General features: G+C 41.0%; 1 protein-coding gene across 1 annotated transcript in view; it reads left to right on the forward strand.

Moving 5' to 3' along the window:
• Positions 1-6992, forward strand: part of LOC128745550 (calcium-activated chloride channel regulator 2-like) — a 93555-nt gene extending 86563 nt beyond the window's left edge. The window contains exon 3 of the mRNA XM_053842625.1: positions 6884-6992. Coding sequence (XP_053698600.1) covers positions 6884-6992 — 109 coding nt within the window. The remainder of the gene's footprint in view (positions 1-6883) is intronic.
• The last annotated feature ends 19330 nt before the right edge of the window (positions 6993-26322 follow it).

The raw sequence follows: 26322 nt of genomic DNA on the forward strand, positions 1-26322 counted from the left end.
GCTTACAATTCCTATCCTGTCCCTGCTGATCTCCGCGTTTACCTCTCCATTCAATAGTGTCTGGAAGTGCTCTTTCCACTTGGCTTCTACCACCGTTTTGTCAGTAAGCAGGTTGTCAGCACTATCATTGCACATCACAGGCATGGCAAAATTCGTGCATCTCACCGTTTTATAGATACTCCGTGTGTCGTTGCTGGCGTATCACTCCTCTGCGCCGGCGAGCACGTGTTCCTCGTACGCGCGTTTCTTTAGACGATGGATTCTTTTTTCCGCAGCTTTAGTCTCTCTGTGCCTCTCTCTGTTTTGACGCGTTGCCGCAGTAAACATGCGACTCCTGGCCTGGTTCTTTTCATCTGTCACTCTCTGACATTCGGCATCAAACCAGCTGTTATGCTGTCTTCCACGCGTCGTGCCTACCATCTCTCTCGTAGCTGTTTCGTTGGCACCATGGATGTTTCTACACAGCCCATTTATATCTTCTCCTTCTACCTCAAGGTCAAGCTTCCTGGCGTAATCCACTGCTACGCCGTCTGCCGTTAACCGCTGTATGTTAAAACGCAGTGTCCTCTCAGTGCGAGCTTTCGCCGAGTGCGACAGCCTTGCGCGAATCTTACTCTGGACGGAAAAATTCCTCCCTCCCGATCTGCGCATTTGCATCTCCGATGATTTTCACGTCGTGTTTTGAGCACTCTCCATAGGTCCTCTCAAGCCTGTCGTAAAACCCGTCCTTAGCATCATCGGATTTATCATTTGTCGGTGCGTATAAGTTGATCGGGCTGTAGTTGAAGAATTTGCCCTTAATCCTCAACACGCATATACGGTCATCTACGGGCCTCTACTGGATAACTCGTTGCTTTTGTTTTCCCAACACTACGAAACCGACTCCATGTTCTGCTTTTTTGCCGCCACTGTAGAAGATGTGGTACTTGAAAGAAGTGCCTGTAATAGGGTCTACTGCACGGACCTGCCTTTCTCCGGAATTTGGCCACCGAACTTCCTGAATAGCAGCGATCTCCACTCCGAGTTGATGCAGCTCTCGAGCAAGCAAGCTAGCCCGTGCCGGTTAATGGAGAGTTCGGAATTTCTTTCTTCGTTATTCGTAGTAATTGAGTTTTTCGGTATACTACCTCACAGGGAGGTTGACGATGTGTAAAACTCTTATTGGCCGGTAGTCCGTATGGACTGCGTTGGTGCTCACTGAAGACGCGCTTTTGCCGTGGTCGAGCGAAAGGAGCTGCGGACGATATTTGGTGGAGTACAAATTGAAAGCGGAGATTGGCGGAGGTATATGTATCACGGGGTACAGTCTCTGCTTGGAGAGAATCCCTTCGTGCATCCGGCGAAAGTCGGTGGACTACTGTTTATTTTTTATTTGTATAAAAATATCAACAGGCCTTTTGGCGCTACTGATACACCTAACCTAGAATCTACGTGCTAGGAATCGAGTTTTCAGTACCTCGCGGCTAACGTTTAAGTCGAAGCTAGGTAAAAAGCGATTGAAATGGCGTTGCAGACCGGTAATAGAGCTAAAGGTGCTGTAGTTGGATCATCTATGTGGTACACACAGAAATGAACCATTACGTAGAATACGACTTAGAGCGTATATTGAGGTTCGCGAGTAGATATGGGCAATCCACTCTCGAGATCAGAATCGGCGAGATCGGCGACAGCCATTGCTCTGATCACATCGCGACGAGTGTTCAAAAGGTCATGATCGATGAGTCTGCAGCATTGTTTATAGCAGGGCAGCTGAAGGGGGTCGTTCCAGGGCAATCTCCGTAGTGCGAAACGTATGAATTGGCGCTGTACTGACACGATTCGGTCAACTCAATTTTGGTAATAAGGACTCCACACTGGAGCGCAGTAGTCAAGATTGGAACGGACAAGAGCTCAGTGGAGAGCTTTGAGACAGTAGATGTTTTTGTTTTGTTTTGTTCGTAAAAGTTTTTGGTGATCCGCATGATAAACCCAGGTTCCTGCAGGCCTTGTCGACACTAAATGCGATATGCTGTTTGAAGTCAAGCTTAGAGTCGAGCAGTATTCCAAAGTCCTTGGCACAGTTTTCGCGGCGTAAAGGCATGTCTGATAGCATATAGTCGAAGACGAAAGGGATACTTGAGATGACAATTTGCTTGAGTGCAACAGTTACTACTACACATCGCCTGATGACGAGGGGCTTTACTAACCTCTTATAGAGCTTTCCAGTTATGTGAGTGTTGGTGCTTGAAAATGAGGCAAACAACAACCGTAAACAAAAGAGATGCATTCTTTTGTCACCAAGATACAAAATGATTTTCGTCTTCCGCTGGCTTAAATGCCAGCAAGTTTTCAAAATGTGTGCTTGGATTGGAAACAAGATGACGAATTTGACCAAAATATGTGCTCTGCAGTGTGGCAAACGGAGCAACAAAACTAATAATCGCTATTTTTCGGTTTGTTCCTTCAGCATCAGCTGTTCCCCAATATGACGCAAACAACATGTATAATATGCGTATTTCGGTGTTCGCTAGTGTAGGTGCATGAGCTGTCAGCAAGCTCTATAGCATATACGTTTTGAATCAAAACGAAGGGTTACCTTAATTTATCATAGTAGTCTTCATTTTGATTCTACATTTGGCGACTTTTGAGTGTCTTATCGCCTCCCTAACCTGAAGTATCTGTAGTTTAACTCTATTATCTGTCACCAAGCCTTGTGTGTGGCAAGAAGGCTTTAGATGTACTATCATAGGTTAGTACAGCCCTTCGCCAGTAGATAAACCCGATGACGTACTGTTTACCCATATATATGAGGAACCCATTTGAAGTTACTTGAGAATATATTAGGATTCAGAACTGCTGTTCAGTGATGCTGTAATATCATGTAATTAGGTAATCGCAGTGCTCATAATAGTTGATAATATATATAATTTAATAAAATTTTAGATGCTGTCTATAGCTTTCAATAAATAACTGAGAATATCAAAAATTTTAATATCAACAGTATTTTGATTTATAAGTAGCCACACCACAATCGAATAAGGTTAGGAATAAGCAGGAATAATTCAATTTTTTTCTTTCACATAATTTATATGGCAAGCAGCTCGCTGCCACTGTTATGATTTGTAGTTTCAATCAGCATTGAGCCAACGTTCTCGCACCAGAGAGCTGAAAGCGTGCAAACAACTCGAGCACAGTTTATTGAATCGCAAAGTCCTGGGATTCACTCGTTTAGAATTTATCGAAAAATTGCCCAAAGGACCGCACCAGCAACAACTCGAGAGTCGAATCACGTTTGTTTGTTGTTTCTTCCCCGTGAACAATTCCACTATCGTGCTGTGAAATTTAGAATGCTCTTGTTGCTTTCCCGTACGTTAACAAGTCCTGCCAAGAGTCGCCGGGCCAAAATGAACGGCAGCAGGAGGACCACACAGCAGTGGCAAGTACAAAATAACGGCTGCCCTGAAGGGTTCTTCTAATTCCGAAAAAGCTTTCCATGTTTTCTCCTCTGAATTAAACTTTTGCTCGGCACACGGTACGTTGAAGGAACTCGTTCAGCTGAGAAAGAAGGGAGGTTGGCACGTAAGAATAGTAGCTGGGATCAAACTGGTCATTTAAGTACTCCATTAGGGTGAACTTATGGTACGAGAATGCAGCAATGCAAAATATTAACGAAGTAGATTTTTAGGTAACAGTCTGTTTATTTGTTTAATTGTTAGGTTGTAAGATGTTTTTAATAAGCTTCATCATCGTACGACATCTTTCAGGTTCACTTCGTGTCTAATCAAATTTCTTACTTTTAGGGTGATGCTTTCAAAGGCTTGGAAGTTGTTGTCCTTATACCCATAGTGCTTTCACGATTTCATCTTGCATTTGGTACGAGTCTTCACTTATGGCGGTCTCCAATTCTTTGTCTTTAACTTCTTTTGGGTGACTTTTTGCTTTTAATATTCATATCGCCATTTTTGAGGTTTTGAAACTTCTGCAGTAAACTACGACTTTCAGCAAGAGTTTTCTTAACAAAGAAAAAGTATCTCAAACAAACTTTCCACAAATCTGCTGAGTTAATGTTCAAAATTTTCCACGACATTTAAAATTAAAAACGCACTCAATGTTAACAAATTTGTTTTCTGATATTGACAGCTTGAGAGTAATTGCAGATTATATGAATGCCATTGAAGTGTTACAGTATATTTATTAGTGGGACCATCTATTGTAAAAGTTGAGTTCACCTGATAATGTGTATTAAATCTTGTTAACGCAACGTCAGCCGTAGAATACTAAATGCACACTTTTTCCGTATCACTAGATGTTTTATTTCTACGTCACGTCAAAACTTATTAGGATTTTATTTCTTCTCTCAAACAGAGTAAAAGCCTCAGTATTCAGCTTGTACATACTAAAACAATAACAGTTCCCACGAGGGCTTGGAGCGCAGGAAAACTTTTCGCAAGAGAAAAGTTTGATTTGACCGTTTCATTAGGAAGTTTTATTTCTCTTCGCTTTCCCTTCGAATCTTTCTTTATTTTCCAATTCTTACAGCTTGTTCCAGCACGAAAACATAACGCACAGGGTCTCTGCCCGAACGGAATCGGAAATGATTTAGTATTGCGAACTCTAAGGTAGCCTCGCCGATAGTGTAACCCTCCTGGCAGTGGCTACCATTGCATTTCAGAAAAAAAATTGTATCCGGTTTGGGTAGCTTTGGTGAAAGGCTCAAACTGGAAGAACCTATTACTGCCACTAGTACCGTATATGGTGAAAGCGTGACAATTCCAGTAGTAAACCAACTGTCGAACAAATTTCCGTCATGATTAATTCGGATCATTGAGATTCTGATTGAAGTGGAAACGGACGGCTCGCTTTAGTAATGAAATAATGACTTGTTTTAGTTCGCCTCCGGAAAACTTTTGCAGTCTAATGGATTTGTTGATTCTCATCCAATTCAATCAGACTTGTTTTGACACTTCTGTCTAGCATACACTGCTAAAGTGCTAAATAATACCACATCTTAGTTCGAATCAAAGTATTGATCTGAACTGCTCTTTGGAGTACGATTATGACCTACAACATTTGGTTTACAGTAAGCACTAAACGTCAACTTCACGGTTTTCCGATTTCGCTCCTCCGCGCTAAACCGATTCCCTATGAAAGGGTGCATAAATTTATCGCTTCGACTAGGCATCGGAGAATAATGCGATTTCGAAAAATGAAAATGTTCTCGTTCCGAAATCCCGATGCGACTTTCGGGTGTCAACGGAAGAAAATCAGCTTAAAAGATAAAGGAAATTAAAAATGCCGTATCGCAGGGTGGTTGATGCCGCTTTTTTGAACTTTTCTGTCTGTCCCTCGTTGCATTAGCTGGCTTCGAAGGATAAGAGCACAATTCCGGTGACTAAACATCCGCCTAACGATAAACACGGGGGGTGGCAATGTCAAGCCAAATGTTAAGCACCTACCCCATTGCTAGCTTTAAGGATCAGAGAATAATACGAAGGGATCGGCTGGCGACCGAATGCAAGTGTAAAAGTCAACAAAACATCAATTCACATAAGGAATGTGTAATCAAAATTAAATTATCTTAAGTAAATGTTAGCCTCCCCTCTACGAAAAGTTAACTTGGGTGACGCAGCGTGAGGATATGGAAAATGGTATTTTCAACAGAAACGTTACAGGGGGAAAACGTCGCAAAATGTGTTTTTTTAGGAACAGACTCGAATTCACCATATGCAAGTCCTGTTGTCTAATGTACTTCAGTATTTACAAATGGAATTAAAACTTAGATGATAGCTTTTCACTTGGACATTCAAACCCTCCTTATTAAACCTTATTTTAAAGTTATAGTGTTCCGCATTTACGCATATTTTTTTTTGTTTTTGATTTTTGGCATGTGCAGTGCAAATACGAAACGGAAAAACAATCTAGGTAGTCAATAAGCATTACCAATACCTTTCACATGGAAGCCAATAAGCGTTTAAGTCACCTTAAATGTTACTTAAAAAATGCTCATTTACGGTTGGTTATCAATAAGAAGAATTTTAATAGAATTTTGGATGATGACGAGTTAGTTAGTTGGTTTGTATAGCCATTGTATTGGAGTGTGTTGTATATTCGTCGATTCATGTGATAATTAACATTATCTACAGTCACCCCAATATTATGGGCCAGTCTTTACTTTACGTAAGTTTTATACGTAGCAAACTAATATTTTACCATCGTGTATGAGTTCAACAGACAGAAGCAACATTCCGTTGCATGCTTGACAGCAATACACTTAGGGTAGAAGTGCCAAACATCGTTATAGCACCAATCATGGTAATACGAGAGGGTTTTTTAATCTTTTAGCATGTATGATATGCTATTTCTAATTCAAAAGTATATATTTAAAGAAGAACTAACTCTCCTGTGCCGACTTGTTGAATTAATTATAGAACTAACTTGCTCTTTTTGTGAAAAAATATAATTTGAAAATTTCGTGTCACTGTGAGACGTGTTTCTTAGTAATTCGCTAAGATATACGTAATCGTAATTAAGAAATTTTTGATGTATAAACTACATTTTCCGAAAAGAAAACCACATGGGGGAATTAGGCACAACCTTCTTAACATTGTAAATTAATAAAAAACACGACTTTTATCAAGAATGATTGCTATTCTGTATTATCAAAATTGGTAAAATTTCACAACGGTGCGCCAAACATCGTAGTAGCCGATGCCCTATCATCGTAGCACACGAAAGTGCCATTTCTCATCGCTGTCAGTTTTGGTCATAGCGCGTTGTTTTCCGGGTATGATCGAAAATTATTTTAATTTTATTAGCTTTTGCTGTTACTAAACTATCAGGTATGTATAAAAATTATTCGCATATTACTTACACATAATTACAATATTTTATTTATGTTCTACAGAATGGCTACACAGCGAAAGCAAATTTCCCGTAAATATTGCTCCAAAGGAGATATTTCACGTTGTACCGAGGCCATCAATACCGGGGCAACGGTTTTGGGCAAGCTGTAAACAGTTCCGGATTTCGATATTCACTATTGTCTACAGGAAAAGTTGGAGAAAAAATGTAATCCGGACTACAATCGGGCTATCTAAAAAGAGGAGCAGCAAATTGTCGACTGGTTGAAAGGTATGCAGTATCTGGGTTTTCCTGTTTCCCGATATGCACTTCTGCTTAAAGTTAGTCAGTACCTGACATCAAATGATTCCGTTCTGGAATAGTCAGTCAGGTAAACACATGTAAGTAACAAATTTTATTTGGGACTAGCAGGGATCACGAAAGAACACGTTGCAAAGTTGCGGTCGTACTTCTGATTAATCAATATTCTTTCATGATCATTCTTCTGATCCCAAAAAATTCCGGGCATATTAAGTATGTTATTCATTTTTAGGATGTTTCATGGTTTTATGCTTCGCCATCCCGGATTTTCTATCACACCAGAGGCCATATTGGAATCCCATATGTGCCTGGTTTTAATAGCTACCATAACGTGTTTGATTTTAATGTGTCTCGTGAAAATAATAAGCGTTCTTTTAAAAGATATTTGTTTTAGTTCAGTTGTCATTAGGATTACATCTTATTTGTTGACCATAATTAAATAAATAAAAAAATACAATTTTAATATCTCTGACTTCTTCCTGTCCTTGGAAATGCTACCCCCGGGAGATTTTCTCATGCCGCAATGTTAATAGGTACCTTTACTTCCTTCTTAGACGCAATATGCAATATACTAACCGTTTCTAATTATTTTTAACAATAAAATGCAAATAAATATACGTCGTGATGTATCTTTCGTTGCTCATTTTGAAAATATTTTAAATTATGCTTTGATTTTTACAAATTAGTCTTTGGTGTTCCAGTATACATCTATAATTGGTACACATATAACGAAATGCCAGAAACACTACTACCATGATTGGTACATTGCAATGATATTTTCAAATCAGATTTTAGAGACTTTTAGGCGAAAAATCTTTAAAACTGAAGCCTGATTCCTTTTCTACTGAGCTCAGATTAATAGAAAACTTATAGGTATTATACATTTTGAGTCATAATTGGATATTTATACGTAAATTTGTCGTAATAGATGACATATCTCCACCATATTTGGTACATCTACCCTAGTTCCAATGCGTAAATTTTCTTAGTTTTCCGATAGTTGGCAGTTGGCTCCAATCGACTGTCGATTTGTTGTTATTTTTGCGGCAGTTCTAAAAAGGCGGTCGTGAATTATAAGCTGAATAGCGGCGTAAATTTGAGTGTCTGAATGCTAAATGGATGAAAATCGAGGGAATAGGTATGTATTCATTGATTTACGGTGAAACCACCTAAAAAATTCGTTTTCCGCTTTAATATACGAAGTTAAATAATGACCCATAATACTGACAGCAAAATTCAATTTTCCCAGTATTATGGGTCAAATATATAGATCAACAGGGTTCGCTACTTTTGACTAAAATTGTAATTTGTTTTCAGTAAAACGAAAAAACATGCTAGGAAAATCAATATACAGAATTCGAAACATTATGATACTAAATGTATTGCATCACGCTCTTGATCAAGCAAAACAACCCGAGAAAGTTCGGGAAGTTAAAAGCGATCACAGTCTACCGTACAGTACAGTTCTACGTTATTTTCGGAAAACACGCAAAACTAATAAGCCAGGACAAAATACTTTTCTTCTTCCTGAACTTATTTACTTTAATTAGTTGGCGTCCTAAGATCTCCAATGCACTCGGTTGTGGGCCAATGCTCTTTAATTCCTCGGACACCGTATACTCTCCGCCAGATCTAGCTCCACCTGATCGTCTTGTTTCTACCGGATTTGAGGCAAACGTCATCTTTGCAGGGTAGTCGTCCGGCATTCTTGCAAACATGCCTTGTCTATCGTATCTACAGAGACTGTATATTACAGAAGCGCCAAGACACTAAAAAACCGCTAAATTTTGAACGAAAGCGGAGAGTTACCTTTATTTATGATCGTAATCTCCGTTTTGTTTCAAAATTTAGCGGATTTTGAATGTCTCGGCGCCTCTGGAATCTACAGTCTCTGTAATCGTATCCGTTCAGCCTTTGCCGCCTTTTGTATACTTGGTTCGCCATAGAGACCATCACCTTGACGAAGCCCTCTGTGTGATTCGAATTAACTTGACAACCCACTCGAAATCTGAACACGGCACTGAGTACCATCCATCGTAGATTAAATCTCGTCAGTGAATCTAATCTCAACTCACTCAGACAGTTGCTGAGTACATTACAAGATACAACAAGATCCCTAAATCGCGAGTACTGTCACACACACCCACATCCACCTATACACACCCACATCCAACCACACATACTCACATCCACCCCCTCACATACACACACATACATACACACGTTTTTTCTCGAAATAAAACCAATTTTGTTTTATTGACCCATAATACTGGGAAGATTGACCCATAATTCTGACCAGGTTTAAAAGTGGCCCATAATACTGGGAATGGAATATGGTTACATTTTGTTGTTTTGCAAAAAAGCGTGCGATTTTGGAACAAAATTACCTACAGAACAACAAACTATGATATATTTTTAATCAATTAAGTTATAAATAAACTGTAAATTATTTAAATCCGTGTTTCTACCATTAATTTTGTAGCATCATCATGCTTAACTGGTCCATAATACTGGGATGACTGTACAACCGGAACCCAGCGGAATAGCAATGTCGTTAAAGTAAAAGGCGAAATGCAAAGGCCCCAATTTACTACCTTGAGGGACACCAGAAGTATCACTAAATGCACGTGAAACTGTGGAATTTAGCTTGACTCGTAAAGTACGGTCTGTAAGAAATGAACTTAACCATGATATCAGTCTATCAGATTTACCCAGTTTAGAGAACTTTCGCAAGATTATTTGATGGTCTACTGTGTCGAACGCAGCCTTAATATCTGTGTACACAGCATCGATTTGCGTTCCGGCTTCCATATGTGAGATGCAGGTACTGCTGAATTCGATCAAGTTAGTTCACACAGAATGACCCGGCATAAATCCATGCTGGTCTACTGAAATATAGTTTTTGGTGCTGTTCAGGATTACACTATTGACGATGATTTCAAAGAGCTTTCATCCAGCAGAAAGACTTCTAATGCCTCTGTAGTTCCTCGCTTTCCTCCTTTCTTGAATACGGGAAATATTAGGACTGTTTCCACAGCGTGGGAAACTTTCGCTGTTCAAACGATTTGTTTAAAATCCGACTGAAGGGCAGAGCAAGAGCACTAGCGCAGCGACAGAAAATAAGAGCTGGAATCGGGACCAGGTGAATCTGAGTAGGAGCTTTGCAATTTCTTGGCCCCAGCAATAACCATATCTGGAGTAATGTCAAAAACATCCAGATCAAGTCACTCGCGAACACAGAAGAAAAATGATCGGCAAACAATTCGCAAGATTCGGTAATTGTCTAGGATTTCATTCCGCTCAAAATCACACTAGAATGAATGGAAGAGCTTTTCCTCTTAGAGTTTACAAATGTCCAAAAGCTTTTAGGATTATTTCACAAACCAAATTGCACCCGCAGTACATAGGATTTGAAAAGGGAACTATTCAGACTACGGTGAGCGTCACTGGAATCCTTGAAAGCGCGTTCATTTAGCGGTGTCCGTTTCTTACGAAGTAGTCTCTGTTTTGCGTTCCGATGCCGTTTCAATCTGCGCAGCTCACTATTACTCCAGCCAGGGGTTAAAGGTCGCTTAACTCTAGGTCAGTGATGGCCAAACCGCGGCCTTTCAAGATGTTTTATGCGGCCCGCGGACTGATTTGAGAGATGGTGGACTTATGAGTAACTTTTTTGATGACACAGAGGTCACTCAAATCAGCCATAATGCCTCGTGTATTTTGCAGTTTCGAATGCTTTCCGGTTCAAATCTTGTGGTAATTCCCAGAAAATGGTTTTTATTGCCGCTTTTTTGCATTTTATTATGCGCAGGAATGGCCAGAGGAATTTGCGGCCCGCGACATTTATGGGGCGATCTCGTTTGGCCCGCCCATACCTATGCCTGGGCACCACTGCTCTAGGTAGACTTCCGTTTAGGCAAATGAAGACAAAACTGTAATGTCCAACAATGCAGGCCAGTCCAGGCAAGAAAGGTATTCATCAAGTTCCTCAAAGTTTATACGAGGATTATTTAGAGGTGCCAATCCAACATTGGTAGCAGGAGTGCAACGGGATGTACCGCTATAGACAAAAATAAATCCAGTGGAGGATGATGAGGATCGACGGGAAGCAGTGGAGATATTGCGCAAATCACAGAGTTCTCTTGATCAGGAAAGCAGTAAACGAGGTCGAGTGTTCATCTAAGGTAATTACTCAGTGGATTTACTTGTTTTAAAGGAATTCGAATTCGTCAACCACAGCAGCGCTTGCAGCAGGAAGCAGGAGAAAATTGTCGTATTGTACTCCATCCTCCCCATTAAACCAGGAAATTTGCGGTTGGTTGTAATCACCACAGATCAGAATTCTGTAGTCAGAAGCCTCCTTCTCAAGTAACTCACGGATCGAGAGGATACGCTCGTCTATGAAACTGACTATCTTGCTTCTATCGGGAGGGATGTAAAATGCTACAAGCAAACATTTCATACCACTGATAACAACAGAAACGTAGACTTGTTCGAGACAACTTCCATGGTTTAGATCGACCATCGAACTAGAAAACTGTTGAGCAACGGCAATCAATACGCCACCAAAAGAGCTTTTGTGACTATTCTTCGAGCAACTATCACATCGATAAACGTAGAAGGCGGATCCAAACAGCTAAAGGGAATTGATGCAGCCATCTAATCCGGTTTCAGTTAACATGATTTGATCATAGCTGCAGTTATTAGACGCAAGGAATAGGTCGTCAACTTTAGTCCTTAGACCTCGCACATTCCGGTAGTACGCTCTTATGCCATCCGTGTCAATAGTGTGTGTTGAGAGTTTCAAAATAGTACTCCTTTCACGTGAAGATCCTGAGCTGCATGCAGGAAAAACAACACGTTTGCTAGACGCGTGCCGGAACTCGAGGGCTTCTATAATGTTAGCTTCAATGCGCCCCGTATGACCTTCAGGTGACGATCGTCCAGGAGATAGTTGAGATGAGCTGGAAGCGTTCGAAATATCAGGAGGAGTCACGTTCAAAACGGCACCGTACTTGCCTGAGTCATCCTATACCTCTGAGTCAAATTTGAAAAAATATCGTTGCAAAAAATTTTAAGTTACGCTCTTTTGAAGTTTTAAATAAAAATAAAATAAATAAGAAAACTTCAATAACATTTCCAAATTGAGCATAAATCGCAGCTGGTATTAAGTTTTTTTTTTAATAAGGTACGGGTCAAGTGGGACCTAAAAATTGCATATTTAGACTTTATTCGACTGTGTAATCTACATTTAAAATAATTTTAAAACTCTAGCGGCACAGAAACTCTTCAGTTCAATTTTGATGTTTTAAAAGCTATAATTGGCTCAAACTACACAAAAGTTTAAAGTTTAGATCGCTAGAAGTCAAATCTGTAATCTAGGGAAATACAATAGCACACTATAATACGTTTCTTAGATCAAAACCATATCCGGAATGGGCCATTTAGGCTTAAGGTACTCAATTTGTCTGTGATGAATCTATTTTTAGAGCTTTAGTGTGATTGAAGGTGCCGTATGGGTGGGTGAGGTTTTGTTCATGTCCAAAACTGTTCACTTCCCTGGGGTCTCCCGGAGATTAAGGAAGCGTTTACTTAGGGGTGACCTAAATCAAAGGATGACTAAATCAAAGGAAGATGAAGGATGATCGATGGCCATACCTAGAAATGCTTCATATATTTACTGGAGCATATTAGTTGGTGCAAAATTCAGTGTCTGCTCCCCAGGAGAGGGGCGGCTCAAACAGCGTCTGGCTTAGAGCAAACAGGCAAATATGAAACACTGTATCCCACAAACTAAAGTAAAGTAAAGAAACCATTAATGGACAACGATTGGAAATTTGGCACCTGGTATGTCCGATCTCTCCTTGAACCAGCAAGAGCTGCCTTGCTGGCTCGAGAACTACATCATCTCGGAGTGGAGACCGCTGCTATTCAGGAAGTTCTGTGACCAAAATTCGGAGAAAGGGAGTTCTACTCCTCCAAAACATGAAAATAATTTCTGGCAAATATTTTACCACAGGCGCACACGAGCTGTTACCGCCAAAAAGTGTGAAGGTCTGTGCCTAAGGTCACGAATGCAGGTTCAATTCGAAACAACTTGACATTTGGCAAATGTTTGTTACGCAAATGTTTGATTAATTGTATTGTTATAAATGCTCAGAAACATTTGAAAATTTTTGTGTTACTAATAGCTAGTCAACTTTGGGTAACTGGCTTAATGATCTTGCTCAAAACATAAAATATTTGTCATAACGTTTTTCAACTATTTGAGAGTTTGTTGGGGAAAAGTTTAATCTACTGTATAGTAATGGATTCTTAGAAAAATTTTTAATCGATTGGTACCAATATCTCTAGTATCTATTGAGGGATAACTAAGCTATAAGCATGCAAACTATAACCACTTTTCGTTACATGTTCCCTTTTCGTTTTTCTAAAGTGCACCCCAATATAGAAATCAAAGACGTAGTCCAACGTAAAAAAAACTGTGTACTGGAATGGTCCGCCTTAAATAGTGAAACATCCTGCAACATTACTTTGAAAGAGTCGGAAACAGTTTATGCACGGAATACATTTATCCTGGTAATATTCCCATAAATAGATGTAAGTTATGTTTGAAAATACTTCAACTGCGAATTGTTTCATCAAAGAGAACCACATAGAATGATATGCAACGCATTTTAGGCAGTCTGCCGGTGACAGCTTCATTAGCGTGGAACATTTGTAATTAATCAACGAAGTTTTCGCGACTCTATGTGGTTGCCGCCATGTTGAGATTTTGTTTGACTGCTTTTTTTTCATACCGTGTCTTGCTGCGCAGGTGTTTCCTTCCTGCCGTCAGTTGCGTCAGTGGGGCCGAATTGGGAAATTGAATTTTAACCGCGGCAAGAGGGTAAGCGACTGATGGTAGTTTTTTTTTTTGCGCTCGTCGCAAAATAAAAATTGAATTTCGAAAATCATACTATGGCCCTGAATTTTTGTTCGTAAGTTAATTAGACAAGGCCGCTCTGACAGCAGACTACGATAAAGTTGCTGTTCCTTTCTTGAAACATTAATTCCAATTCGTGTCAATTTTTGTTCGGTACAGAGCGTGTGCGGCTGAGGGGCAATCATAGGACAAAGTTTCCACTTCTTGAGACGGCCCGAACGAGTCCCCGGAGGGCCATAGCCGAAAACTTTTCACCGAATCAGATCTAGTCAGGATGTTCTAAATATATTCGCAGCAAGTTTTAGAACTTTTCCGTACAAGCGTGAGTTGTGCTGCCTAGTTCATTAAGGTCTTCGATTGTAGGCAAACGCATATTTTACTGACCTTTATTGTGAAGAAGACTATTGATGTTTAAATCGGATGCTTCTAAACCAGGATACGTCGGTAATCGACAGACAATAAAAATAGTCCCAAAAGAATATTTACGACAATTTGTTGATAGATACAGAACGATTTTTTTTTCATGAAATTGAACATATCTAAATAAGAAAATGTTTCTGTACCATAATATCAAATTAAATCTGATAAGAAGCAGGTTATATATTTTGTGTTTCGGGAAAGAAAACATTACTTAGTTTGACAGTTGTGATTTGGTTCGATTGATAATTTCAGCAATTGGTTTCGCCAGAATCCAGTCATTTGAGTTACAATTCACCAAACAGCATCCAACGGAATCGACAAAACCAGTTAAGCAACAAGGTAAACTTCAAACTGATTTCACACCCTGTGCTGAGCTGTGCTGTCAGTTAAGCATCCTGTCCAACTGCGGCTACCTGCTCCAGAAACGGATTAAACCTCGTTGCCGCGCAGTTGTCTGCCGCGAATCAGAGCACTTCACTTCGGTCTAGAGCAAAAGTGCCCGAAACCGGAACCAATTGCAAAGTGGTGTATCTAATTCAAGATGCCGCTTCTAGACGTGCTTTTCGAAATAGAATTCCCGTCGCTGCGATCCGTCAGCCGCATCCCGTTTGCGTCCGTGGCACAGTAAGTGGTCCGCCGTGGTCGATCGGTTGGCACGTCGCGTCGTCGGGGGAACAAAAGCCTGGAACAGGTTCCTTTCGCTGTTCGACCGTTTCGTAACGTGGGACCAGGACCGATCGCAAAGCCGTAACATTGGATCCCCAGCAGAGACACCCATTTTTGTTCAATTGTCGGAATCCAATTAAATTAATAATGGACCGATTCCGCTGACGGTGAAGGCAAAAACCGGGGTGCCGAGAATGATGGCACATCGGACGGAGCGAAAAAGTACGAAGTGTGGAAAAAACCGCTCTGTGAGAAGATTAATTTGGCCGGCCAACTGACTTTTACATGGGAGCAACATATGTACCGGCAGTGGACGGCGCGTCCTGCTGGGATTCCACAATGCCGGTAGAATTTTAATCAGATAAGCACGGGGAACGAAAGAAAAAAACAAAATCGAGATTCAGTCCTCTTTAGAAACGTATTAAAGAGCGAAAAGCGTTACCGATTGTAACGATAGCCGGAAAATAAAACGGAATCGAAAGGGGATCAGTGATAAAGTGGGAAGGGAATTGGAATAGCGATAGAGTTGTTGGCGTCGCAATTGGAGCTGGTGGGCGGCACTGGGCACTGCTGGGCCGATGACTGTAGAAATGATTGAGCAACACGCAGGTCAATTAGTGAATTAGTATCTTATTTCTGATTATGTTACGGTGATTATTATATCTATCATACTTACAGTGAAATCAGTTTGTAACAAGGTCTTGCAGTATATCATATCGCACAAAATATTTAACAAAAAATGAGGCAATAAAAGGTGTTCCGCATTCAAATTTATTCTTTGAGTATTTTATGTTGAAATTTCGAGTAAAATTAGTTTAACTTGTATTGTTTACACTGAGTATGTTGCACTAGCAGCTCTGAATTGTTGCAAAGATGGATTCGAAACTATAACAATAGCAAAAACATACCTGTGAGCACATACCACTAAAATCCGGATCTCTCTCAACGTGTAGGAAGCTGGGAATGCACAGTGGTCCAAACAGCGAAATAAGTGATCGTTTGATATAGCGCCGGAACGTACTCATAACTCAGGGTTTAAACTGTTTTGAAGAGTTTGTCCATGAATAACGCTTCATAGACAATTTCCATGAAGAGATACAAGTATGGTGTCTTTGACAAAGTTGTTTGTATTGATATTTACTACAACTTTGCCCAATGTACCAAACCTGTATCTCGAATATACGAATAAATTTCTTATCTCACTTTTACGGGAATTAATCACCCAAAGATTTCTCTCACAAAAAGGGGCTTGTTATACCAAGAAATGTTCCAAAAGACACTATATGCGAAAAACTTCACGTTTTGGCGCAATATCACACGATCACGTATTTCGCTGATTGGACCACTGTGAGATGGTAAAATCTACAGTAAGACTTGTTATAATCGGCGTTTGTCTATCGATCAGAAGGAAAAAAGTGACCGAAGGGATCTCCGCATAGTGTAAAGAAACACAAGCGAGTGATTCAAGCTTTCAAACGGAATCGAAACAGTTCAGTTAGATATTTGGCGCAAAAATTGAAATTAACCAAACCTTTCATACAAGACGGCAGAATACGGAACGGAAATGACGAGTACGGAAGCTCGACACCCAGATCTTGATGAAACCGCATTATCGTCGTGTTACGATTATGGGGATCCACCGAAAATCAGGCTTCCGGCAGCTTCCGGGGCTCCCGTTCCTCACTGTTTATTAACAGTTCAACGTCTTTGAAGACGTTTGGAAGCAAAAGATGCCAAAGTTTGCCAAAAAATAAATGACTTGCCAAGCAATTTACTTGTGTCGGAAGTGGAGGACTTAATTCGTCATAACTGTGATCTAAAAGTGTGCCTCCAAAAGCGTCTACTTCCAATTCTGAGATCATACAACGGTCCTACGCATTTCAACTTTAGCCTTTCGCTATTACTCTCAAGATGTTCGGGAGTCGTACCAGGCTATGGAACTTAATTTCGTTCCGAAGGGATGCACTGGAATTGCAGCTAATTGAAAAGTACTGGGCCATAATAAAGCAAGCACCTCACGAACACAATCCACAAAAATAGTTGCACTAAACGTTGTACAAGATCTTATGACTAGTGCAAACAGCGCTCTTCCAACGTTCGTACTCGTGTACCCGATCTACCTCAAAATTGGCAGCCTCAGTCAGATTCTCTGCTAGATATTGTTTTCGCTGGCCGCTCATCCGGCATCCATGCTACGTGGCCAGCCCACTGTAAACTGCCGTGTTTTATTCGCTTCACAATATCCGCATCTTTGTAGGTACTTGGTACACACTCCTTTTTCTAATATACCGAGAAGAATTAATCGCAGGATCTTACGCTCAAAAACATCAGGAGTTCGTCGGTCGTTTTCTTTCAACGTCCACGCTTCATGACCATAGAGTACAACCGGAATAATCAGCTTGTTATAGATTGCGAGTTTCGTACGGAGGTGCAGATTACGGGACATCAGCTGGCTACGTAATCAGTCAGAAGGCCCAGTTGGCAGCCGCAATCCGCCTTTTTACTTTCTAGGACTACCACACTCCCTACCAGCTACCATATACTTCGTTTTGGCAGAGTTTATGACTAGCCCTATCCTCGCAGCATCCTTCTTAAGATGCGTGTAAATCTCTTCTACAACTCTACGGTTAACACCAATGATACCGATGTCATCCGCGAGCCCTAGGAGCACGTAAGATTTCCTGATGATGGTTCCGCTTCTCTGCACGCCTGAAAAGCACCTTCCAATGCAACATTGAATAGCAAATTCGATAGCCCGTCCCCTGGCTTCAAACCATCTAACGTCGCAAACGAGTCCGATGTCTCACGCGCTATTCCGACGCTTTATTTTAAACCATCAAGTTTTGCTGGAAAACCATGCTCAAGCATAATCCACCACAGCTCATATCGTTTAACTGAATTGTACGTCGCCTTGAAGTCTATCATCAAATGGTGAGTCGCCAAGATGAATTCCTGGAATTTCATTCGCAAGGTGAACATTTGGTCCGACGTAGAACGTCCTTCTCGAAAACCACACTGGTATTCACCAACAAAGGTTTCCTGCGATGGCCTCAGTTTATAAAACAGCATGCCGGAGAGAATTCTGAATGCAGAATCGAGGAGAGTAATGCCACGATAAAGTGTATAAAGTATATGAAACCTTCCAATTAGTTCGTAAGTAGAGATGCCAATACCGGGAGGTATTTTGAAAACCGGTTTTTCGGTATTGATAAATGCAATACCGGTAAAACCGGTAAAAAACGGTAAAAGTTAACTCTTGAAAACTATATTTAAATATCGTATGATTTGAAGAAGATCCTTCTATAATCAACGATTCTCAATTTCTGTCGCATAGTTAATTGACTAGCTCATTAAAAAATAATATTTAACAATGTGAAGAGAATTTACCGTGTCATCTTTTAAACGAGAACAAACTTCAATGAAAAACTTCCCGAGGCAGAGAATCTTCATTCGGTCTCCACAGAGAAAGAAAGAATAATTCCTAGTGATAAATTAAAAATGTAGCGTAGGAAAACCCTTGCTTTTAATAAGCTGCTTAGATACTGACATTTATGATAAATTATAACTAGGGTAAGCGTACCCTTAGTGGAGGTAGTACCAATTGTGGTGGTACTTGAATAAAATACGCCTTTTATGAGTAAAAACGCAATTATGCTTCTAAATAACGTTTATATAATCTGCACCTGGGTTTTACAGGTTTACTTGAAATAATCGTCTCTTCTCTTAGTGGTAAAATTAAATTTGTAGAAATATTCCACTGGTTTTGTTAAGATTTTCTGATTAAAATTTAATTTTGCATAGCTGCTAAAATAGATTTTGAATTTTATCTTTTTCTGGTATTATTTATTTATGAATTCAAGAAATTTAAATCTGTCGAACATATAAAGTGAGTACGTAATCTCATGCAAACAAGCAGAACCAGTTTGTATAAATTTTTAATGCGGTAATTGAATGTTCAATGTGTTGCCTCCATTATGGGCTCGCGATGCCTCCAATCTAGGGACCTCGGTAGCAACCGTATCACCACTATAGGCAAACCAATGATAATACGAAAAATCTTTCTCTTTACAAAATTTGAATTTTTAATGATTCTAACCGTCATTTTTAGTAAGATTAAGAATGTTTCAATCATATCGTGCGCGTATGCATGTATATTTGTTCTGATATTACTGTATTTTGATCAAAAATTTGACATTCAACTACTAAATGCTCCACTACTGGTACGCTTACCCTAAAGGTTCAGTTGATTTGGTTCCTCTGCCTGCTCGGTTTCTGAGTTTATTCCATTGACTTTTAAAATAATAAAACTTTGCAGAATTTTATTTTTAAAACATCCTTGATGCCTTGAAGAATATTACAAAGTCATTGCACATAGTGCGGCTAATTTTAAAACAAATAAATTTAAATATACGAACTCTCTCTGAAGTTCTATCAATACGGTAACTCGAACAGCAGTTGTGCGATACTTGAAAGGTGTTCCGAGAGTAGTTTTAGAGTTTGTAGTTCGCAGAGTTTGCAATTTTTCCGGTACAGCAATTCGACAGCAGCCAAGACAGGTTTTAGCACTGCGACAATTTCTTATTTTTTCATGAATTCCTCATCGCTTAAGTAAAGCGTATCCTTGTTTCTCTGTAACGAAAACAGTTCTCTTCAACGACCCGACCGACGACTGAGCAATTGGCGACGAGTAGCCCATGGATTGAAACAAGTTGAATGGAGACGACTGCTTAAAAAGCATGAGGCACTCCGGCTCTATGCTGACAGCGGTGAGGTATTTCAGGGTTTTCCCTTTGGAAGAACTACATAATTTAGTTATTATTTGTAGAACCTTCAATCATGAATTTAAGTTTCCCCGTGCTTTAAAAGTTTTACCAGCGATTCAGGCTTCTTGAGCTGTTATTTGATCATGCAAAAAAAATACCGAAAATACCGGTTTTTGGACTTGGAAAAACCGGTAATTCGGTATTGGAAAATAGCCCGGTAATACCGGTAAAACCGCATCCCTATTCGTAAGTAGTTCCTCCTCGGTCTACACCTTTAGTATAACCTGATGGATTGCACAATAAAGCCGTTCGTGCCCGACTTTCAAAACATCGGCGGAGATGCCGTCCTTTCCAGCTGATTTGGAATTTTTAAGCTCGGTTAGCTGCTCTTATACCCTCGTCCAAAGTAGGTGGATCCACTGGTCGCCCGTCATCCTCAATCGTTATTCTGTTTCTGTTGACAACTCCATCTTGTTCACCATTCAACAGTACATCGAAATGTTATTTCCAACGCCTGGCTACCTCCGATTTTTTGGTAAACGGGTCCCCTTGTTACTGCACAAAGCAATGGTCCGGTTCCTGATTCCGTTAATGGTTTTGAAGAAACTTCTTCCATCGTGCCTCTCAAAGCAATTCTCCGCCTTCGTAAGAACGCAATCCCAGAGCTGGTGTTTCTTACGACAGTGGAGTCTCTTTTCAGCAGCTCTAGCATCTCGGCATCTCTCTGTGCTCTGGCGTGCCACAGTTGCAACCAATCTGTGAATTCTGGCTCAATTCTTCTCGTCAGTCACTGGATGGCACTCTGCATTGAACCACTCACTGAAAGCACTGGAAGCACTGGTAGTACCCAAAACTTCTCGCGCTGTACTATTTATCGCATAGTGGACGTGCTTCCACAGCTTGTTCAGGATCCCTCCAAGTAGATCACCGATCCGCTCATCAATTTTCCGAGAGTACTCTGCAGCAACTGCTTCCGCTGATAACCGCCGAATGTTTAGTCGTTTCTGCCTCGTTGGTCTCGATTTGAATACGTTGAACAACCGAGCGCGAACCTTGCTTACTACGAAGTCCGAGTCGACGTTTGGTTCCCAGGCGGACCACACGTCTGCGACATCAGAAAAGTTCCGGCCATCAACCAGAACGTGATCGATCAGAAAGCAGGCCTCTTCATTGGGGTGTTTTCAGGTGTGCTTCCGAATGTTTCATCGTGCGAAATAGGTGCTACAGGTAGTCATTCCTCTGGATGCAGCCAAGTTGATTAGCCTCAGGCCATTACCGTTTGTGGTAGGATGAAGGCTTTCTCTACCACTAATGGGACGAAAGAATTCTTCGCGACCGACCTAGTAGACCGACCGCAGTAGTAGATGTCACTTGAATGTCGTGCCCGCGTAATTCGTGTTCTCAGGTCTTCGGCCAACGCCCTTCCTGGATGTTCTGCAGCTCTCTTACGTGTCGGTGTCAGTTCAAGCAGAGTCGTGACATTCCAACTGCCGAGTTTCCAATAACCGTCGTCCTTTTTCGTTCGCCCACGTCCATACCGATTATTCCGTTGGGGTTCATTTCCTAAATTGTTTGAGTTTTTTTGACATGCCGCCTTACTAGGGCTGCGATGCCTAGTCTCGCAGACAGGTCTGCCGTCTAGGGTATAGCTGGCGAGACACAGCGTCTTATAGGTCAGTCAGCAGCACGCTCAGGATCAGTCGCTGTTGTACGCCGCTCCTAACATGCGATCCAGATGCGTACTTGGTAAGGAAACGACGATCCGTGCAGTAGGGTAAACGTCATGAGCCGCCCCTAAGCTTGAAACACGCGTTCATGGCTGGCAAGGCTATTTTTGTTTTGCCGCAAAAGCATGAGTGCCTCCTTTCCTTTCGGCATACGATCTTAGCTTCCATCGAGGTTGGTTACCCGATTTCCGCTAAAATTGCTCGTATTTCGGCTGACACCACGAGAATGTAGGAATAGGAGTTGCTGGATAAGAGCCTGATGAGTACTGCGAAGCCTATTTTGTGCCTATATGTACGCGTAACACCGACGGTATGCGTAATCCAGCTATTTACCAGCCCGTCTCACGGTGATCCGAGTTCGAAAAAATGCGGTCATTATCTATTGGGTGAAAAATGCATAATTTTTCAAAGGTGGTGTTTTCGGAGAAGTTTAATATTAAAATATTGCGCATCTTTCTGCACTATTAGGGTAACCATGAATTCACCTACCAGGGCGACAAAAAAAATTGTATTTTTTAAATAATTTCAAGAAGAAAATTTTTTTTCCAAAAAGTTGCAGAATATACCAAAATAAGCAACTTTGTTGAACATAGTATCTGTCTATCTCTTACCGGGTGCGAAATATAGTGATGTGTTAAAAAGGAGCATCTTAAAATCAATTATGCTCAATAACTTTGAACACGATTGCTTTTATTGCTTTAAAGTGTTCTACAAAGTTATTTAGTGTGCTAAAATACACATTTTCTTTGAACACATGAAAATTGGCAACTTTGTTGAATACTGTAACTCTCTATCTCTTTCGCTAAACGAGCTATTAAAATTTTTATCAAAAAATAACACATTTTTCAGTTGATATTTTATGAGATTCCTTTAGAGATCTCCTGATGGAAATATTTTTTTTAATAGATACAATATAGTATTTTTACCTGATGGTCGTCTGGTTAATCTCAAATTAGAGAAAGTTTGTGCATGATTTTTTCAAAACTTTTAGAAAATGAGGGTGAATGGGGCAAAATGGGCTACTTTCCGTCATTTCAGTGCGGTAAGACCATCACCAATAGATTTATCATGATTCTTTATATAAGAAGAGTCACTTTTCATCCCTTAAAAACAGCGGCAACAAAAAGTTCCGTTTTTTCGGTCGATTTTGCCCTCTGTGCGGTGTAGTGGCTGGCAGTCACGCCTCTCACGCCGAGGACTCGGATTCGAATCCCAACCTCGCAGAAGTCGCGAATGACCCAAGCTGTTAAAGTGACTATAATCAAACAAACAAAAACTGTCGAAATATAGATTATCTATCCTTTACGGTATTTAAAGAATCTCATGACAAGCTACAAATATGAAGAATGTGCCATAAGATATCCGAATTGGTTTGCAGAGCATAAAAGTATTTTTCACACCTGAATGTTCCCCGATTAACTACCCAAACATTCCTCCTCCCTAAGCCATAGCCAGCTGGCAAACAGCCACAAAGCCTTTCCTTTGCGATCGTTATCAGCTTTGCTTTCCCGTTCGAAATTAATCGCGAGTCGCAGCATCGCTTTCGGGCATCACTTTTCCACCAAAGATGAAAACAGCTGCCTAAACACACCCCAAGGATCTACGTTTTCCCAGTAATGGTAGAAACACAATCACGCCTGAATAATCAATTTTCCACCGTGCCAACGACGTAGTATCAATTTCAGATCACATCTGTGGCACTTTGATACTTTCGCTTTCATCAGCGGCAATCCCTTAAATCTTCCAGCAGCGGCATATCCGGACTTGAAATATGGGTAATATCTACGCCTTGATGTGCTGTAAATGATGTGAATTAAGGAGAAAACCAGTGAATAATGAATGAGGACTGCAACAGGGGTGGGAAAATGAGACAGTCCCCTTGCCCACCATGCACTGCTATGGAGCAAATCGGGGTATCGTGCCGAGATATTCGATTATTTTAAGCCCCCTTCTGTTTTCACCGCACCACGTCGGGAGGGATTCCATTTACATTTACCGCACAGCCTTTGAGTTTTCACCCGGAGTTATGTACCATCCACCGTAAACACATTCGTTGGCAAGGTGGGAGTAGGAGGAAGCAAGTCTGAATCCCTTTGGTAATAATTTTCATTCCCTTGCACTTGACGCGCAGTGCTTCGCAGCGGTTCTTTACCGGTGCAAAAGATAGGGGGGGCTGAATGTTCCTACGATACGATACAGGGCACCATGCACTTGAACAATTTAGCTGAGGTAAACGGTCACAGCCACGGTAGGGAACGCAGAGTCGACTTCACCGAGACGGATGGGTATGTTTTCTCGAGGAAAGTTATTTCAAATATTATATTGAATTTTATTCAATATGAGATAAAATTTACGAGCCAATAAGTGAAATGCTACCGATATCGCCGCCTGCAGTTTCGTCCGTTTGTCTCTGGATTTTGTTTGCCGCTTGCAACGAAAATATGTCGCAGCATGGAAAAAGAACGGTACATAGGTACTATCATCGCTTGCCGCAGAAGTAACTGCAATCGTACTGCGGGGAGAAGGTACGAAAGCAACAGGGAAATTTATTAAATTTTCTCGACCATAGCAGATTTCATTTTCCGGCTCGGTTTCTTCTGCTGGAAAGTGCTGAACTGTTTGTCGGCGTGGTACCCTTGCTTTTTTTTCGGCACTTGCTTTCGGTAACCACTCCCGTGTGAGATTTGCCAACTGGTTGTAGGGCATTCAGCTACACAGGTGTTCCCAACGGAGGGATATTGATCTCAACGAGCGTTACGTTCGCGAGTAACTCCGAGGTATACGAGTTGTCCCCGGTTCAGCAGGAATGATTGCGCAGTTTTACAGAGAATAGCACTGGCACCGGGAATACTGGTAGAGTACAAAACGGTTGGTTTTCTGTTCGGAAATCGAGTTTTCATGGCAGCCACAAACTATTGCAGATTGTTTGGTTTGGAATTTTGCAAACGAAGGAAATTCGGTTGCGGTTTTTGTTCCAGTCGCTCTGAACAGAGAGAAAAGAGAACCTGAACAACTTTAAAGCTTGCTGTGTTCTGTTTAAAATAAATAATAATTATTGTATTGAAAAAATAGTCGGATAAAGCTATTTGTGGTGTCTTGTGATTTACCATCTCCACGGCTAACTCCCAGCGCCTTTCACGCGGAAGGCTATCAAGCGACTCCCATACTTTCTCACTCTGTCAGTTACACACAACAGGCAACTACCCAAAAAATAAGTAAATAACACACATTACACATTCCATGCAAATCCTCTAATATAGTATAAATACCAGGATGCTACATCCTCCCCCTGCGTGAAATGAACAATTCAATATATGGTATTATTCTTGTCTAATTAAAGGTTATTTACATTATTGGTGCAGTCGTTAAATTATTCTTATTTGTTATATTAAAATTCGGGCGCTATATTTTATTATTAAGCTTCTCCGAACACACCACCCTTGAAAAATTACGCATTTTTTACCCAATTGCTAATGTCCGCGTTTTTTCGAATACGGACCACCGTGTACTGTGCAGCCGGTATATGAATAACCTTGCTGGAGTTCGGGTAACCAGTCCCGGTGTAAGTCAAGGTCGTATGCTGATAGGGAAGGAGATCTATTTCGGGCTTCGTGGGTCCTCCTGGTTGGTGCCGCAAGCCTTGCACACCGCCATCACGAAAAACTGTAAAGCAATGAACGAGGAACAAATAGATTCGGACTGGAACAATCGGAATACACCCATGCGACCAAAAAACACTATGGATTGGATTGGGACGTGGAACTGCCGATCCCGCAAGTTTCAAAGGAGCACTCGAGTGCTTTTCGACGTATTGAAGAGTTACGAGTTCGATGTCGCCGTCGTAGCGCTGTAGGAGGTATACTGGAAGAGCTCAACGTACGGCCAGTGATGGACATACCACCTATCAGAGCTGCGGCAACACACACAATCTGGGTACAGCTGTCGTAGTGATGGGCGAGATGCGGAAACGTGTGACTGGGTGGTGGCCAATCAATCCTCGAATGCGCAGTTTGAGAATCAAGGACCGGTTCTTCAACATAAGCATCATCAACCATCAAATCGCGGATTTGAATGCTCAGGTCGGCTAGGGGGAGGAACAGAAACCGGTGGTTGGAGAGTTCAGCGCACACTCATTGACCAACGAAATGGGCCTGAAGATTATCGACTTTGCCGCTTGCAAGAACATGGCTGTACGTAGTACCTTCTTCAAGCATAGACTCTTACACAAGTACACCTGGAAGTCACCAAATCAGACGGAATTAAATAGCAACCATCCCAGGTAACCAATAAGCATTAAAATAAGCAGTAAATCAGTTGTTTATTAGCATCCCTGGCGTTTTATACTGCAGGTTGTTGTTTATCAGCTTTTTGACTGCATAACTGTTGTAAATTGGCATCCAAAATTCTATTTAAATTCTTCTTGTTGGTAACTAGTTGCAAATAAGCATTGTCAGCACTATAAGAGGGCTAGCCGTAAAGTAGCCGCATATTTTGCCAAAATAGCATTTAAGTAGCATTTAAGGCAACTTAAATGCTTATTGGCTTGCTTTTAAATTGCATTGGAAATGCTTATTGGTTACCTGGGATGTTTGGTCGTCAGATCCAGTTGAACCGCTAACGTTGACTCGGACCACTACCTAATGATGGTTAAGATCCGTTGTGAACAACATGCGCAGTACCACAC

The sequence above is a fragment of the Sabethes cyaneus genome, chromosome 1 (assembly GCF_943734655.1).
Source record: "Sabethes cyaneus chromosome 1, idSabCyanKW18_F2, whole genome shotgun sequence".
Lineage (NCBI taxonomy): Eukaryota > Metazoa > Arthropoda > Insecta > Diptera > Culicidae > Sabethes > Sabethes cyaneus.